The sequence below is a fragment of the Nematocida ausubeli genome (assembly GCF_000738915.1).
Source record: "Nematocida ausubeli strain ERTm6 chromosome Unknown supercont2.2, whole genome shotgun sequence".
Classification (NCBI taxonomy): domain Eukaryota; kingdom Fungi; phylum Microsporidia; genus Nematocida; species Nematocida ausubeli.
This window is the reverse complement of record NW_026515635.1, coordinates 175,126-192,025: the sequence shown is the minus strand read 5'-3', so window position 1 is coordinate 192,025 and position 16,900 is coordinate 175,126. Positions and strand designations below refer to the sequence as shown.

The following is a 16,900-nucleotide window of genomic DNA, read 5'->3' as shown; positions in this document are numbered from 1 at the left end:
ATGACCTGACTCTAGACACATTTCCTATTAATATCATAATTTATACATGCTGAGGCATCATATTTGAAACACATATTTAAATTTGTGTTGTTGCAATGGAAACCAATATTCCTGAGAATATGCAGAATTGAGTGAATGGAGGTATTTCATTAAGTGCTGCTTATAGTATTAGTGCTATAATTAGCCATAAATTATTTTGCAATTTTCAATGACAGAAATAACTGAGGAAATATTCAAGTGCGTCATGAAGGGCATATGTTATGCATCACATCTAGCAAAAGGAGCCCCTTTAATTAGCAGCAGAGTGAAGAGTGATATGTCAGTGGTGAGTCTTTACGATGTGGTTATCCAGATGATTTTCTGTAAGTTATTAGAGAAGTACCCTATTACAATTGTATCAGAAGAAGAAGACAACGACTTCTATAAGGACACATTAAAGGCCCTTCAGACAAATAATATTTCCCAGGAGTATGCATACATAAAGGAGTTTCTCATTGAAAATGAAATATCACTTGAAGAGCCCCTTAAACCCGTCTGCCACTCTCTGGCTGGCACAGGAATGGAAATAATACTAGACCCAATCGATGGAACACGTGGCTTTATTAACTCCAGGTCATACTCCATTGTAGCAGCATGCATGAAAGACAAAAAAGTCCTTTTCTCTATTATATCCTGCCCAAAGGAAAATATAGTCTATTATAAATGGAATATGTCAGGAAATGGTCTTTCTGGGTATCCGCACAGAAGAAGAGTCAGAACATACTCACTTTCTGACTCACCACACACCTCATATTCTGACTTTCTTACAACACTTTCTTTATATGTTGCAATTTCTGCAGAAAAAACTCACTCTAGCCCAGTTCTCATGGAATTCCTGGATAGACTAGGTAGACTGTACCCAGTGCACATTGTAAGAATGGATGGACAAGGAAAATATGCATGTGTAGCCACCCAGAAGATAGATATATTTTTGCGTCTCCCAAGCACAAAGATACAAGAGAAGATATGGGACCACTGTGCAGGCATAGATATGAACGAGATGTCAATTGTAACAGACCTCCATGGAATACCCATACATCCATGCACTCCCCCAGTCTACGGCGTAATTGCATCTCACTCCCAGATCTTCCATTCTCTATCACTAAATATACTTAAAGACCTATTGATGTGAGATTTTCAAGAATGAATATAAATGCCTTCATGGAGTTTGGACTCTTAGTCTTTAGTGCCCTAGCGAATCTAGCCAATCCCATAGCCATAGAAAGTACACAACTAAAGTGCACAGAAAATGAAGACAGAATAGCATCAATGCTTGAGGATATACAGAGTGAAATAGAGAATGCCAATACACTATTCCTTCCTATCACTGTAGAACAAGCCAGTGTACTCTACCAAGACAACAGCCAGTACATCGACCCAAGAGACCAATTTAATCTACTGAGACTCAGGCAGATGCGAAAAAAGAACACAATGTACGAGTGCAACAGGAATCTGAAAACATTCAATATATTCTCACAAGATATAGGAAACCAAAGAAATATGCAAGTACCAACAAAGAAAGATATTGTCCAGATATGTTCTACTATACATGATCAATCACCCAGGTTCTTATTAACAGCAAAGAAATTCATTAATGAAATATACAGGAGTGAAATTGAGAATAAAGGAGCAAAATTCCCAGATTTAAAATTCATGTGGCATCCACCTGATGAGAGACTCTCAAAGATGGTGGGTCTGGCTTCTATTTCAATAGAACACATGAGAAATGAACCTTCTTCCATTCACCGGGTTGTCATGAATATATTCCCAGATAAAATATGCGATGGTTCCATGAATGAACCACTTTCAAATCCCCCAAGGAGTTTGAATATTTCATCTGACCTGGAGATGCATCCATTTAAGATAGTAGGTGGGGATGCCCTAAATATTGCACGGTTTAAATATATGTTGGAACTGAAGGTTGACCAGAATTTGGGAATTGAGTTCCTAAAGACGCAATTAGGTCTCTTCCCGGAATATAAAGACCTTTATAATAAGCCATTCTCAAAGATTGAAACATTCAATCAGACAATGGAGACTGAATATAAATCTGTTAATAATAGATATACTGATATAACCCGGGAAATAGATAACCTTCTTTCATATTCGGATAGAAATAATCCTGTTTCCTTCAAGGAGTACATAGATTTAGTTGAGAAATCCATAACCCTTCAGATAGATATCTTAAATAATCTGTTATATTCTTCTTCATATTCTGCATTGCGTAACCACATTACAAAGGAATATATAACAGAAATCTACAAAATAGGTTTTTTTAACGACATATCTGATAGTCAGATACGCAGCATGATAAAGTCCATGAGAGGCATTGTGAATAGTTTTACTAGGGAAGAAACAATCAACACAGAATCACTCTCGAATATAATTGACTTAAATTTATCCTTCCTTGGGAAAGACCTACAGATTTCCTACCACCCAAGAACTTTTTCCAGTGAAAAGTATGCAAAGCACCTACTGAAGCTCACTTGGGCCAGATTCATGGAAATAGAAGCAGACAGTGCATCACGGCGTGCCCAGAATAGGGATATCTTAAAGGACTTGCAGTTTAAGAAGTACATAAAACACAATAATCCGTTAAATAATCACAGAGTCCATAGTAATTCTATATATGAGCTAAGAAATACGATTCAAGATACGTTATCATTTATGATAAAGGGTGAATATACGTTTATGAAGCAGATACTAACACAGTTATACTTAATTGTATCTGAAATTGACTTAATTAATGATGAGCTTGATAGTATTGATGAATTCCGGGATTGTTTCAGTCAAGGGCATGGCCGTGCTGATGCAGTCATTAACCCGGGTGTTGTGAACAATCTGCTGAGCAAGCTGCATGTGAGAAATAAAATCACAATGGCATTTCTGTCAGTCCTGCAGATGCAAAGGAAGACCTACAAGGATAACAGTATTTTATCCCAGAAAGACACTTCGATGGATTTCTATTCACTCTTCAATGTGGACAAAGTAAAAGACAGTCATTCTATGCTGGATATAACCCGAATTGAGAGAAAAGTTAAAAGTGCCTTGTTCTATCGCATGCCATCACCAACTCCTGTGACTTCTGCAGGCATCGACAATGTCCCACTTTCATGCAAGGAGGTGGCCAATATTAACAAGAATAATATGCATATTCCATTAGGTGAGTATAACGAGTATTTGAATGAATCCAAAAGCAAACTATCATCCTCTAATACGAAAAGAAAAAATAACTGATTTCCCATAAGATATTAATATTATCTTTTGCTAATATAGTACAACCTACCTCTACTATATGTGCACTATATGATTATTTAATAAACAGTTACAACCACTATTTATTTTCTTGAGTATTCTCCCTGGAATTTATCCTTTCATTTGTTCTTGCAGTACTGTTGCTTCTTTCTTGCAAGTTTATCTATGGATATTCGTGTTTATTTCATTTAACTTTAAGTATCTGAAGTGTATAGTATATGAAACTTTATTTATTAAATAAATATCAGAGTTTGAAAGTGTATCTTTTTTTCTCAGATAGTGAAGGATTTTTTATTGCAGATTTTATATATCAAAAAATGTGCAAATTAAATTCTGAGTGATTTATTTCACTGCACTCGTATTTACTGCCAGAGTAAGGGTAGTTTCTGCTGGCCTGTATACGCCTATAAAGACATCTGCTAGTTCATACATATTCTCTCTCAGGCTGATCACCAGGAACTGGCAGTCCTTTGATCTTTCCTGAATAAACTGCCCTACTATTCCTACATTCTTGTAGTCCAAGGCTGCATCAATTTCATCCATAACATAGAAGCTATTAGGGTGGTACTCGTGCAAGGCAAATATCAGAGAGAGTGATGCAAGTGTCCTTTCTCCTCCACTCAGATGAGAAATACTCTTCCAACTCTTCCTAGGGGGCATAACACTCATTACAACGCCTTCTGAGAATGGATCAAGATAATCAACTGGCTCTATCTCTGCATCTCCCCCGAAGGTAAGCATACTATAGATCTTTTTCAGTTCCTGATTGATTTTCCGGATGCTTTGCAGGAATTTTGAAGATCTTTCTTCCTTTAGATCTGCTAGATCAGTTTTTGCAGTTTTCTCTTCTGCCTCCTTTGCAGCCAGCTGTTCTACTTCTTTCTCTGCCTGTGCTTTCTTCTCCTGGTACCCAAGGTACATCTCTATTTCTATCTCGATCTCTTCTTGTGTTATATCTCTGACCTGACTTGTCTCAGGGAGTGCATCCTTATGCTCACCCAATCTCTCAGATATTCTCTTCTCAATTTCCTTCATGTCACTCTCTTCCTTTACCATCTGACCCAGCTTATTCCTAATGCTATTTAGTGCTTCATCCTCTAGACTTCGTTTTTCTTCTATCTCTGTCTCTTTTATTCTACAGATATCTATCTCTCGCTGCATGCTAATCCTTTTTTCTGTTGCTGCATCCACCTGCATCTTTGCCTCTCTTAACTCTCTTTCTGCCATTTCCATTGTAGCCTTCTCTGCATCTATTGGCTCCAGTACTAAATCACTAAGCTTATTCTGTGTTTCCTGCAGTAGACCTTCCTTCTCATCAGCTGACAGAGGTACTTCTTTAAGTATTTTTTGTAACTGATTATTTCTACTTTGCAGCGTAAATATCTGCTCCTCCAGGCCCTCAAGCCTTGCCTTCATCACTTTATATGATGCCCCTCCTATTTCATCCAGAGTGTCCTGATGTTTTTTAATTTTCTCTTCCAGTTCTATCTCAATTAAATTCAGGTCTTTGTTTTTTTTGCACAAAAGAACTTCTTCTTCCTTTACTTGTTCATATTGCTTCTTCAATTCTGGCAGCATCTTCATCTCTTCTTGTGTCTTTCTTAACTGTTTCTCCAGTAGTATAATCTCTTGGTTTGCTTGTTCCTTGTTCTTCTTGTGTACTATTTCTGTGTCAAGTCTCTCTTTTGTTTTGTCTATAGCTGCATTCACAGTACCTAGTCCATCACGTGCCTCCTTAACTGCTTCTTCTGCTTCTTTCAGTTCCTTATTTATCTCCTTCTGGGTTCTTCTCTGGGACAGCACCACAGGACGCACTGCACCCCCACTCATTAGACCACTTCTATCAATGACCTTCCCATCCAAGGTCACTACCTTGGGTCTATCTGGGGCAAATGCCCTTTTCATGGCAGCCTCCATATTATTAACTACAAGTGTGTCTCCTAGTATATGGTAGAAGCACCTTCTGTACAGGTCTTTTGTTCTTATTTTATCCAGGAGTCTGTTACATTCTTTACTTTGCCTTATATCTGATGCAATTTTATCCAGAACAATAATTGTATGTCTCCCAAGCTGTTTGCTCTTAATTATATCCAGGCACTTCTCAGCTATTCTTGTTGTATCTACTACTAGGTTATTAAGTGATCCTTTTGCTACTGCAGAGAGGGCCATTGTGTACTTATCTGGGATTGAACCTAAGTCCTTTACTCTACCATGGTATCCTTCAATCTGCAGGTGCTGACTTAATTTGTCTGTTACATCTGATGTTTTCATCTCATTCTGTGCTTCATACAGTGCATTCTCCCTTTTGCGTAACTCGAATATTGTTTCTTCCTTGACTTTTTCTAAATTTCGCATCTTATTCTCTAGTTTATCATGCTTCTCCTGGCTGTATGCTGATGCACTCTCCTTTATTTTCTCAATTGCCTGTGGGATATCTTGTGCTGCTCTCTCCAATTTATTTCTTCTATTTTCAACTGTCTCTCTTTCTTTTCTTTTTTCTCTTAGCTGGTCTTTTATTCCCTTTGAGCCTCTCATGTGGTCTAGTAGGTTCTTCTTTGCTTGTTCCAGGTCTATCCTTTCCTGTCCATTCATATTTGCCTCAATCTTCTTTATTTCCTTTGATAGACTCTCTCTTTCTTTCTGGCTCTCTTGTATTTTCGTTTGATTTTCTTCTTTTTCTTCCTCTGATGCTTTCTTCTTGGTTTCATACCTTGCCTTCTCTTCTTTTATTTGGTGGACTTCTTCTTGAAGGGATATTTTCTTTTTCTCATGGATTTTAATCAGTTCTTTTACTCTTCGGTTTCTTAAGTCTATGCTTTCATATTTACTCTTTGCCTCTAAGTAGATGCCTTCTTTCCTTCTGAGAAGACCCTTTGCTTCTTCCTCTTCTGTCTCTACTATTTTTTGACCTTTTAAAACTTCTTCTTTCTTTTTCTTCAGATCAACCAGTTCCTGCTCTGCTTCTTTCTTTTCATTTGCTGCCTTCTCCATTGCATCATCTGCATCCTTTCTTTCTTCCTTTATGATCTCCTGTCTCTTATGGATTGCTGCCAGATAACTTCCTATTCTGGACTTAGCATCCTTTGCCTTTGGCTCTAGGTAATTCACTTCTTTCTCAATGAACTGGTACTCTGCCCTGTACCTGTCTGCTAATTCTGTTGTAAATTTGACTTTTTCTTCTGCCTGTTGTATTCTCTCTATGAAGACATTTGTGCCTACAATTTCCTCTAGATATTCTACTAGGCCTGCCTGTTCTCCTGTTCCCTTTGGCTTCATATTCGAGATACTTTCAATTTCCCCTTGGAGTATCATGAATCTGTTGTTTATTAGGTCTACATTGTAGGTTTTCATTAGATCTGTTACTGTCTCCTGGGTACTTGGTGAGTTATTCACTGCGTATGTGCTTTTTCCTGTTTTATTTACTGCCCTAGACACAGTCACGCCTTCTCCTGTTTCATCCTTTAGCTCAATTATCACAGTTGCCTTATCTGGTCTTGGCTCCCCTGAGTTGATCAGATCTTCTGCCCTTGAGTGTCTTAGCTTCTTTGCTTTAAATCCTAGTACAAAGAGTATTGCATCTATCACGTTGCTTTTTCCTGAGCCATTTGGGCCTACCACTGTATTAAATCCTTTTCCAAATGGTCCTATTGTATGGCTTCCTTTGTAGCTTTTAAAGTTCTCCACTATTATTCTTTCTATGTACAGGCGTCTTGTTCTCTGCTGTTTCATTTTAAAAAATATTCTGGCTGCATTTCTATTTGAATATCCATCAGAGCACTAGAGAGAAGAAATTCTTAAAGAATTTACATTTTACAGATATATTATGGGGATTAGTCTATCTGATAATTGTTTTGTTTAGGGTATTTCTGTTGTGTGTTAAGTATGCTTAGTGTGATAGATGTGTTTTTGTTACTTCTGTGGGCTTAATATTTGAGTATTTTGGGATATTGAATATTCAATATTCCAGGGTGGTTGATTTTTGGTTTAGACCCTTCTGGCATGTGATTGCTTCTTTATTCCTGGAGTGCAGCCTGGTGTACTTCTACTGTGCACTCTTTTTATGGAATATCCAGAACTTTCTGAAAGTCATCTTAAATATAGCTGGAACATGAGTTTCTATATGTATCTGGGGATTAGCATGGTGTATGCTTGGGAATACACTAAAATAACGGGTTCTTCTTGGTTGTGTGCTTATTTATTTTGGGTTATTCTTGTTTTTCTGTCTGTGAGTGTTTTAGCACCTATGCGTTTAAGAAAAAAGTGTTCAATACGCAGTATATGAAAGGGTTTATAATACGAAAAAACTCTAAAAAAGTGCAAACCACAAAGTAACATGTATGCAAGCACAGAAATACAAGAGAACTACAGAATATAACTAAAACACACATCTGGCAATGGTAAGACCAAAGGTACATGAAAGTATCCGTAATATACAGCAGTTTCATAAGGGAACTCATACTGTACACACTCAAAACCATAATGGCACCATGCAGGAAATAATATATCACAGTGATACACCAATAAAAGTGCATAAATTAACTTGCACCCTATAAGAACACACAATCCCACTAGAACCAAGCATAGACAAATATAGTAAAAAATCAAGAGAACTGCCTCAAAAGGCATATGCCACAATGAAACAAAAACAACCCCTCCAGAACATGCAATTCTAACACAATAAAGCAAGATAGATTTATTTCCCACAAACCACGATTTTACCACTCGATTAGTCTGCAGTACCACAGAGCACGATTTTTTGTGGTTCTCGCACAAAAATATTTCTATGCAAAGGAAGCAGAAAATCCAGCTGTAAACCAAAAATTAAGCAGGAGGAAAATAAGCACCATATAATACACCATATGAAAGACCAAAACACACATACCCGAATAGTAAAACCCTCCAGAACCCTTTTTTCACAAATATCTCAGATAGTTCCCAGTATATCACAGGATTATAAGAAACAAAGCGAAAGTGCATATTCATGTGAATAAAGAAGATTGAAAGAATTATTTGGAATAGAAGAACAAAATGAAGGAATAACCTAGCAAAGAAGAATACGTTCATTACAGAAGCCCTTTTAACCTTAACAGTTTCCTTCTTCTGTCTCTCTCTGTTCATCAATATATTTAGTCTACTGGAGATGACTTTTTCTTTTCCTTCTGTGAGTGCAAGTTGAAGAAGCCTTCTTTCCTGCATGAAATAATTCCATGAGACAAGACAAGAGAGAAGCACAAAGGGCAAACCCACTATGATATTTGGGATATTCTTCCCATGCTTGTAGAATTCCATGAATCCTTGCTCCCAATAGACAGCCTGTACGTAAGAGTACGGAAGTGTCTTAATGTATGGGAATCTAGTGAGAAGCCAAAACAGCTGCACACTAAAAAATGAAAGAACAGGAAGAAGTGCCATAAAAATACCCAAACCATAAGAGCCCATAGCCAGCCCCTCCATGAATGCGATGGGTGCCAGGATGAAGCCATTTGAGCGAACGTAAGATGCCAATGAGAGCCACAAAAAAGATGCACCCCGGGTATGCAGCAGACTCTCAAGGGAGAGCATAGTGAAGAGGCAGAATAATGACTCAGTGTACAATGAGGAGTAGATAATTGAGCAAGGACTGAAGCAGAAGAGAATGCATGCTCTGGTGGCATGTGACTGACTGAAGTGTTTTTCAGTGATCCTGTAAAGAATCAAAGAAGAAAGAAGAAATGCGAAATTAGAGAGAAGGACACCTGCGAATACAGTGGGTATCCAGAGATAAGATAAAGCACGGATTAGCATAGGATACAAAGGAAAGAAGGCAGTCATATTATCAGAAGTGTACCCGTACTTGGCAATATTATGGAAATAAATGGCATCCCATCGGACAAGAAAGGAAATGGGGCTACTGCACTGCAGGAGATCACTAGAGAAGTCATGGTGTGGAATGAAAAATGAAGATGCAGCAGATACAGAGAGCACTGCAGCCCTGGAAGCAGTCCAGATCACAGCAGGTTTAATCATAATAAAAAAATCAAAGAGGATTATTATGCGGATACTTAGGAGAAAAAGAAGAAAAACTGGCTGCAGTATATGGTGATGTAATACTGGAAGAGACAAGATATTATTACTGGTGAATATTTATGCGTTGTAATTGGTCTATTAATTCGGTTGATTTTTGTGCAGAAGGTAGGAGTATTGGAATATTTGAAGGTGTCCTGATTATGTGTCATACAGTGGGTGCTTTGAGTATTATATCGTGCACTATAAGGTGGCTGTAAATATTAAGCGAATTTGCACAGGACGGGTGCACAGTGTATCTCGGGTTATATCGGGTTATCTTGTCGTGCAAGAATTTAAAATAGGAAAGTCTTAGGGAGGGTGTGATCTAAGAGGGAAGGATGCAGTCTCGGGATGCATGGTTTGTGAGGGATGGGAGTGGATTGGGATAAAAAGGTGGATCGTCCCCGACGGGTTTCGAACCCGCAACCTTTGCCTTAGGAAGGCAACGCTCTGCCATTGAGCTACGAGGACCCCATACAACAGAACCCACCAGCTCCCCAGAGACCTCCCACCAAGCACTCTCCTTCAATGAAGAATCTGCAAAGAGAAGAAATATTTCTAGTTATGCAAGCTATATAAATAATATAACAAGAGCAAACAAGACTCAATATATTACAATATAATGCAGTACTAAGCATTATAATAAAACCACACAACATAAGACCACAGAACAAAATGAAAATAACTTCAATGAAATTTCACAAGATTTCACCAAATATCCCCATATAATAACCCAGCTGCACCAAAGTACCACAATAACCCATAAATTACCAAAGCCACAAACCAAAATATTCCAGAAAATAATTCAATTCCCATAAGATATAACAAGAATACATTTTATTTTTTTTATGGACAAAGGACTAGCGCACAGCCACATTACTGGTCTAGGGATAGACAGGGCAATGGAACCCACAGAGACATCAGGTCTAGTGGGAATGGAGAAACAAAGGAAAGCAGCCAGTATATTCACGGATATGATAATTAACAAAAAAATAGCAGGAAAAGTACTTCTTATATCCGGGGAAAGTGGCAGTGGTAAGACAGCCCTAGCAGTAGGCATATCCAAAGAACTAGGCGTAAGAGTACCTTTTGTAAGAATGACAGGCAGTGAAGTATATTCAGCCACAATAAAAAAGACAGAAATATTACACCAGGCAATAAGAAGGGCTACTAGCATAAGAATAAGAGAGATAAAGAGTGTATTTGAAGGGGAAGTGATCGATATAAAAATAGAAGAGAAGGAAGACCCATTGAATAATTACAAAAAGACAATTTCAAATATATATGTATCACTAAGGAGTGCAAAAAGAACAGAAAGACTTACACTAAACCCTCTTCTCTCACAGGAAATAGTAAAACAAAAAATAACGGTAGGTGACGTAATCTACATTGAACCAGAAGAGAATATTATAAAGAAAATAGGAAGAAGTGACTCATATGCATCTGAGTTTGACATTGAGAGTGATAAATATGTACCAATGCCAAAGGGAGATATATTCATGAAGAAGGAAGTCCTGCAGGAAATGACCTTGCATGAGATAGACCTAGCCAATGCAAAGCCCAAAGGAGAAGACGTATTCTCAATTATCACGCAGATGCAGCACACAGGGAGGGTAGAAATAACAAGCAGACTCAGGGCAGATGTAGATGCAAAGATAAATTATCAGTTAAGCATTGGGGCTGCAGAGATAACACCTGGTGTACTATTCATTGATGAGTCACATATGCTAGACCTACCATGCTACTCCTTCCTAAGTACAATCCTGGAGACAGACACCTGCCCAGTGATTATACTAGCTACAAATGCAGGGAAAATAAAAGTACCAGGTTCTGATGAAATTAGTCTATTCGGAATGCCTGCCACCTTCTTAAGCAGACTATTTGTAGTTAAGATGGAAAGACCACAGGAAGAGGCAGTCTGCAGGATTATAGACCAAAAGGTAAAAGCAGAAAAGATAAAGATAACAGAATCTGCAGTGCAGCTGCTTTATAAAGTAGCCAATCAAAGTACACTCAGATTTGCATTTGGTCTGCTCCCTTTGGCTGCTGTGCTGTCTGAAGAGATTTCAGTCGATGCTGTCCAGGAAGTAGCAAGAATGTTTAACCAGCCAAATTAATAAAATTTTTAATGCGTTGCTGCTTGTGCGGAACTGAAAGTATGTTTGAGACTTCTATGTGCTTTGAATGCACAGTCAGAGAGTTGCCAAAATTAAATGTGGATACGTCCCGGGAGGTGGACAGGTGCAGTACGTGCATGCGGTACAGTGTACCCCCTTCTGGCTGGACTACATTGCGCTTTGAAGGCCCAGAGATGCTTGCGTATTTACTGAAAAAAATCCCGGAGTTAGCGAAATTGAAGCTAGTAGATGCGTACTTTATACACTCTGAGGAGCACTCTAAGAGAGTCAGAATGAAGGTGAGTATTGATAGGACATCTGAGATGGACATATTTGGATTGGAGCATGCAGAAGAACTAGATATCACTTGGGTGATTAAAGGGAAGCACTGTCTAGACTGCGCCAGAGCAGCATCAAATCAGACGTGGAACTGTGTTGTGCAGTTGAGGCAGAAGTGCCAGTCAAAGCAGACTCTGCTTCTTCTGGAGCAGGCTATCCTGAAGGCAGGCCTGCACGAGGAGACAACTGACATAAAAGGAGAACAAGATGGAATTGACTTCTTCTACATCTCCAGGACGGCTTCTTTAAAACTAGTCAGATTCATTGAGGAATATGCCCCTGCGAAAGTGAAAATATCTGAGCAGTTGGTGAAGTTGGATAAAAAGTCAAATAACAGCAGATACAAGTTCGCATACTCGGTGGAAATACCTGCATTAAATGTGAATGACTTAGTCTACCTCCCGGATACTCTTGGGAAAAAACTCTCTCTAACGGACATGTGCGTGGTACTTAGGATTTCAAAGTCAATCCTACTGGCAGACAGTAAGGGACAAGTGAAAGATCTAGGGAGAATTGAGTACTTTAAGTATGCTAGGGCCATGCGAGTACTTGGGTCATCAAAGGCACAGAGATCATTTGAAGTGATTGAGGTGGATGGAAAGGGCATTCCCAGCAAGATGGATGAAAATGCGAAGGATGCAGCCCCTGGGATGCAGCTGAATTTTGGAAGGAACAGAATATACGATGTGGTACTTTTAAAGAATGATGGGGAAATGGTAAATGCAAAGACACTGGTTAAAGGGCTTGGGGCAGGAGACAGAGTCATAGGATACGATCTCATGAATTTAAACACAAATTTAGAGATTGATGCATCGATCTTCCTTTTGAAGAAAGAGTCTGAGGTCAGCAGCAAGTGGAAGATAAAGAGACTTGGGGGCGGGTACCAAACAGAAGACGCATCTGCCATGATAATTGATGCTGTGAGAAATGACCCATCCCTTCTTAAGACAGTGAATATATACGATGAGAATGACCAGATTATCAAAGGAATAGGCTCACTCGTGCTATAAGCAGAAAATAGAAGGGGTTTTATTCATACTCGTATACATGGCGTAGTAGAACAGAGATGCAACTTACTGAAGGGAAGAAAAAAGACGTACAATTATTAAATATTTATTAGAATTTTCAGAAACCATGGATTCCCATTGAATTACCATATGCGCACTGAGTATACACTTTAAACCCTGCAGTCATTGCGGTTTATTTGTTTTTCTTGATCTCACAATTGTTTATTCTTGCTGAATGCAAAATACTTATTATTTGCATGAAAATATTCATCTGGCTAGGCAGGCCTGCAGACTGCTAGACCATGCACACTACCCATAGTACTATATGGTTATATGCATATTACCTCCAGGAAGTGGCACACTATGTATATCATGAAGAATAAAATACCCTTATAAAAAGAAGTATTTCAAGACACTGAAACACAAGGATGCCAGACTTCAGAAACAAAAGAATTATGGATATATCTGCACGATATAGATATAAAGATAGAAAGTGCATCATATTATCGTAGAATATGCATATTACAGACTCTTTTCAATTTTCACTTCTTTTGTACTTTCCATTCCATATACTCTCTTGCCGTAAAAAAGAAGTATCTTCCATAATTATAAGAGTCTTCCTTAGAATGCAAGTTTAAAGTACCCAGTATTACAGTATAATGAAAGTGCTTAAAAAGTACCATTCTCCCACATATTTTCCCTTTAAAAAAGTCACCCAATAATTAATTATAATCTAATCTGTCTTTCCACGTCAATATTCAACAAATAATCAATTGATATTCCCATAATATACTAATTAATATGCCACTACAAGAAATCCATCCTCTAACCCAAATAACCCAATTAATAACCAGATTTTCACAGTATTTTCCAAAATAAATTCACACCCACAGTATATTCCTATACAATGCACAGAATAATTCTCTATTTTCCAGCAAATTTCAAAGTGTTTTATTTTCTCCTGTAATACCCCTGTATCATCTGCTTGGTCTATCCCATTTAGATTCAATTTACCCGGGGAAATTGAAAATGATTGACTCGTTGCTTTGAAAGTCTATTTGTTGACATAAAACATTGTTTATATTTTAATAAGTCCCTATATGGAAGAAATAAATGTACAACAAATACAAAAAATACTTTATATCTAGAATGAATATTAACAATGAAACAACAAGAATGTTAATCGATAAGCTAGGAGCAGTAAGAACAGAAGCACTTAGTTTCTCAGAGGCAAGTCTGCCAGCCAAGACAAAGAGTATAATCTCATGCATAGTGGGTGCTGAAATGGCAATATTTGGGTCTAAATTTCCTGCCTTTAATGGGGGAATTGTAGCCATATTGTATCTATATCACTTCTTGCTTCGAGTTGTAGGAGGACTTTCTTCATTTTTATGCAGTATGTCAAGTGATACAGCCAAGCAGATTGGTGATAATCTGGTGAATAATCCAGTTTACACATTCGGGTGCATATTCTTCTTTGGGGTGATAGCTTCTTGCTTAATACTTGCAATTTTCAAGTTCTTCATGCGGTTGTTTATATTCCTGACATGTGTATTTTTATTTGTAGAGGGTCCTGCTAGGGGCATTTTCATGCAGTATGGTGTGGAAGGTCCTTTGCCTCCTTTGGTGCTTGGTGTTATACTGGGGGCTGTGCTTATGGTTTATTTTGAGAAAATTGCCAGAAAATCAATTCTTATTGTGCTATTTTCATTTGTTGGGTGCGGTTTGCTGTTCACGGGAGTTGGAGAAATAACGAACAACAGGTCTTCAATTGCTGAGTCAATAATAAGCCTCAATCCGCCTGATGTACCACTGGCGAATATCCTTAAGGATTCTCTTTTGTTCTGCCTTACAGTGGGGGCTTCAATGTTAATCCAGCTTTTTATATAGTAGTATGACAGGTGTTTGAAATAAATTTAACTCAAAACAAAAGTATTCAGATTATATATCGAAAAATCATTCTGAACAGGTTTATTTTTGGAAAATCAGAATATTCCAGGAATCTACTGGAATTTAAACAGTATTTATATCTTGTATTTGGTGATATTTGTGATATGGATTTACAATGGGATTAGTATATTCTAGTGCTATATATGTCTGTACAAGTTAGGAGTATGGTAGCATGGGTTTCAGTAAGTGCAGATTTATGGTATATTTTATATTAGTGGGTTTAGTGCATGAATATGCATATTTATAGTACTACAGTGCATATGCGATAGATATTGTCTCTTCTAGGTGTTTATAATGAGGGTTTTCGTTATATTCAGGAATAAATTAGCTATTTATTGGCTGTATTTCATTATATTCTGGAAAATAAGCAGGAAATAGCTTCAGATAAGGCACATAATGCATTATAAATACAGGATATAGCTAGGATTCATTTATTTCCTATTAAATATGCCAGTATACAATGAATTTATATAAAACACTTTTTCAGTTATTTTCATATTATTCTGGTTATATCCGCAGAGTAGCACAAAGGGAACTGTAGAATACGTTAGATAATTGGGTTATATGCATATTGGTGATTTTATATTAAAGGGGTATATTTTGCAGGATTGGCTGTTTAAATGATAAACTATAGTGATTGGGCATGTGTACGTATGATGATTGGATTATATTTTGTAATTTACAGTTAAATAACGGTCAGCAAATAATATGCAATTAAAAATTAATAAGAAGAAGAAATTGGTGGGTTCCCTTGGACATAAGGGGTACATAAAATATAAATAGCAGAATAAAGTGGAATATTATGTGGAAGAAGGCAATCAAGGCACAGCTAGTATTAATAGCTTTTATAGTGATATTTGGGAAAGTAAATGCATCAGTAGTAGGGGATGCATTGGAAAACATAATCGATGAAGAACAAGCAAGTGAGAAGACAAAAATAGACTTCCAGAATATTGGACTCTCAAATTCAACAGACGTAACAGCTGATGAACTCAAATCACAAGGAGATGAAATGATAAATGAAGTAAAGAAAACCATAGATGAAGCAGAAGGCACTCCAACTGAAGTGAAAGAAGAAAATAAAAAGAAGAGAAATAAGCACTCAAGTAGAAGAACAGAAAGAAGACAAAAACCCAAAGAAAAAAGATCACATAAGAAGAGAACTCGATCACAGAGCAAAGATAAGACAAATGCATCAGTAGAGAATATTTCACCAGTATTTGAAGGACTACATGCAGAGAAAGAAAACCAGATTGAAACACTAGGGCATGCAGGAGCACAGACAGAAGTAGAAGGCATGAGACATGCAGGAACACAGACAGAAGAACAAGTCCATGAAGAGAAGCCAGAAGAAAATCAAGTAGACGCAGATAACATGCACGTTGGTGAAGAAGAGAAATTCAATGAGACAGTGGAGACTGCAGGAGAAGACAAATTCAATGAGACAATGGACACTGCAGGAGAGACTATGAACACTGTTGGTGGAGAAGAATTCAATGAGACTGTGAACACTGTAGGTGATGATATAAAGGAGAATTTACACACTGGTGAAGAGAATATGCAAGCTGCAGGAGACAAATTCAATGAGACTATGAACACTGCAGAAGAGACTGTGGACACCGCAGGTGATGATCTGAAGGGTCAAGTAGAAGCAATGCACATCCTAGGAGAAGAAATGAACCAGGATATGCACACTGCAGGTGATGACCTAAAGGAGACAGTGGACATTGGAGAAGCAGAAATGAAGGAGGACATGAAAAAAGAAGATGAGAAATATGCAGAGACATTGAAGGATCTAACAAAAACAGTAGAAGGACCACTGCACACTGAAGAAGATGTATTTCATACGCCAAAGGAATTTGCAATTGGGGATTCAGGTGTAGATGCAGATAAAGAGATTGAGCAGATGGTGTAAGCACGAGAATATATCTAAGCTAGACTTATTCCTGCAGGAAAATTCATTAGAAAGAATTCAAGTTATTTCATTGCAAATTCAATAAATTTCAAACTGAAAGTCTTTAAGATTATGAGTATATTATAGTGCATGACAGGCAGAGAAATAAGTAATATTTCAGTATAAGATAGATAGTAGATAAGGGAGTGTTATATTACTGTGGTAAAATTCCCACTTTCATTAATTCTGAACCC

At 37.6% G+C, this 16,900-nt stretch overlaps 8 protein-coding genes and 1 non-coding gene across 9 annotated transcripts; 6 read left to right on the top strand and 3 right to left on the bottom strand.

Moving 5' to 3' along the window:
- Positions 1-208: 208 nt before the first annotated feature.
- Positions 209-1,171, top strand: NESG_00681 (uncharacterized protein; the record flags this gene model as incomplete). Its single annotated transcript, XM_053048327.1, has 1 exon — positions 209-1,171. The coding sequence occupies one exon, from the start codon at positions 209-211 to the stop codon at positions 1,169-1,171; it is 963 nt and encodes a 320-aa protein (XP_052905087.1).
- Positions 1,172-1,182: 11 nt separating this feature from the next.
- NESG_00680 (uncharacterized protein) lies at positions 1,183-3,276 on the top strand (the record flags this gene model as incomplete). The annotated part of the gene is made up of 1 exon (XM_053048326.1): positions 1,183-3,276. The coding sequence occupies one exon, from the start codon at positions 1,183-1,185 to the stop codon at positions 3,274-3,276; it is 2,094 nt and encodes a 697-aa protein (XP_052905086.1).
- Positions 3,277-3,636: 360 nt separating this feature from the next.
- Positions 3,637-7,023, bottom strand: NESG_00679 (uncharacterized protein; the record flags this gene model as incomplete). Its single annotated transcript, XM_053048325.1, has 1 exon — positions 3,637-7,023. The coding sequence occupies one exon, from the start codon at positions 7,021-7,023 to the stop codon at positions 3,637-3,639; it is 3,387 nt and encodes a 1,128-aa protein (XP_052905085.1).
- A 1,092-nt stretch (positions 7,024-8,115) lies between these two features.
- Positions 8,116-9,300, bottom strand: NESG_00678 (uncharacterized protein; the record flags this gene model as incomplete). Its single annotated transcript, XM_053048324.1, has 1 exon — positions 8,116-9,300. The coding sequence occupies one exon, from the start codon at positions 9,298-9,300 to the stop codon at positions 8,116-8,118; it is 1,185 nt and encodes a 394-aa protein (XP_052905084.1).
- A 438-nt stretch (positions 9,301-9,738) lies between these two features.
- Positions 9,739-9,810, bottom strand: NESG_00677. The gene has a single exon. It is a non-coding gene; the product is annotated as a tRNA-Arg (tRNA).
- A 377-nt stretch (positions 9,811-10,187) lies between these two features.
- Positions 10,188-11,456, top strand: NESG_00676 (uncharacterized protein; the record flags this gene model as incomplete). The annotated part of the gene is made up of 1 exon (XM_053048323.1): positions 10,188-11,456. One exon carries the CDS (start codon positions 10,188-10,190, stop codon positions 11,454-11,456), a length of 1,269 nt encoding a protein of 422 aa, XP_052905083.1.
- Positions 11,457-11,467: 11 nt separating this feature from the next.
- NESG_00675 (uncharacterized protein) lies at positions 11,468-12,805 on the top strand (the record flags this gene model as incomplete). The annotated part of the gene is made up of 1 exon (XM_053048322.1): positions 11,468-12,805. The coding sequence occupies one exon, from the start codon at positions 11,468-11,470 to the stop codon at positions 12,803-12,805; it is 1,338 nt and encodes a 445-aa protein (XP_052905082.1).
- A 1,110-nt stretch (positions 12,806-13,915) lies between these two features.
- On the top strand, positions 13,916-14,692 carry NESG_00674 (uncharacterized protein; the record flags this gene model as incomplete). The annotated part of the gene is made up of 1 exon (XM_053048321.1): positions 13,916-14,692. The coding sequence occupies one exon, from the start codon at positions 13,916-13,918 to the stop codon at positions 14,690-14,692; it is 777 nt and encodes a 258-aa protein (XP_052905081.1).
- An 862-nt stretch (positions 14,693-15,554) lies between these two features.
- On the top strand, positions 15,555-16,667 carry NESG_00673 (uncharacterized protein; the record flags this gene model as incomplete). Its single annotated transcript, XM_053048320.1, has 1 exon — positions 15,555-16,667. The coding sequence occupies one exon, from the start codon at positions 15,555-15,557 to the stop codon at positions 16,665-16,667; it is 1,113 nt and encodes a 370-aa protein (XP_052905080.1).
- Between the last annotated feature and the right edge of the window lie 233 nt (positions 16,668-16,900).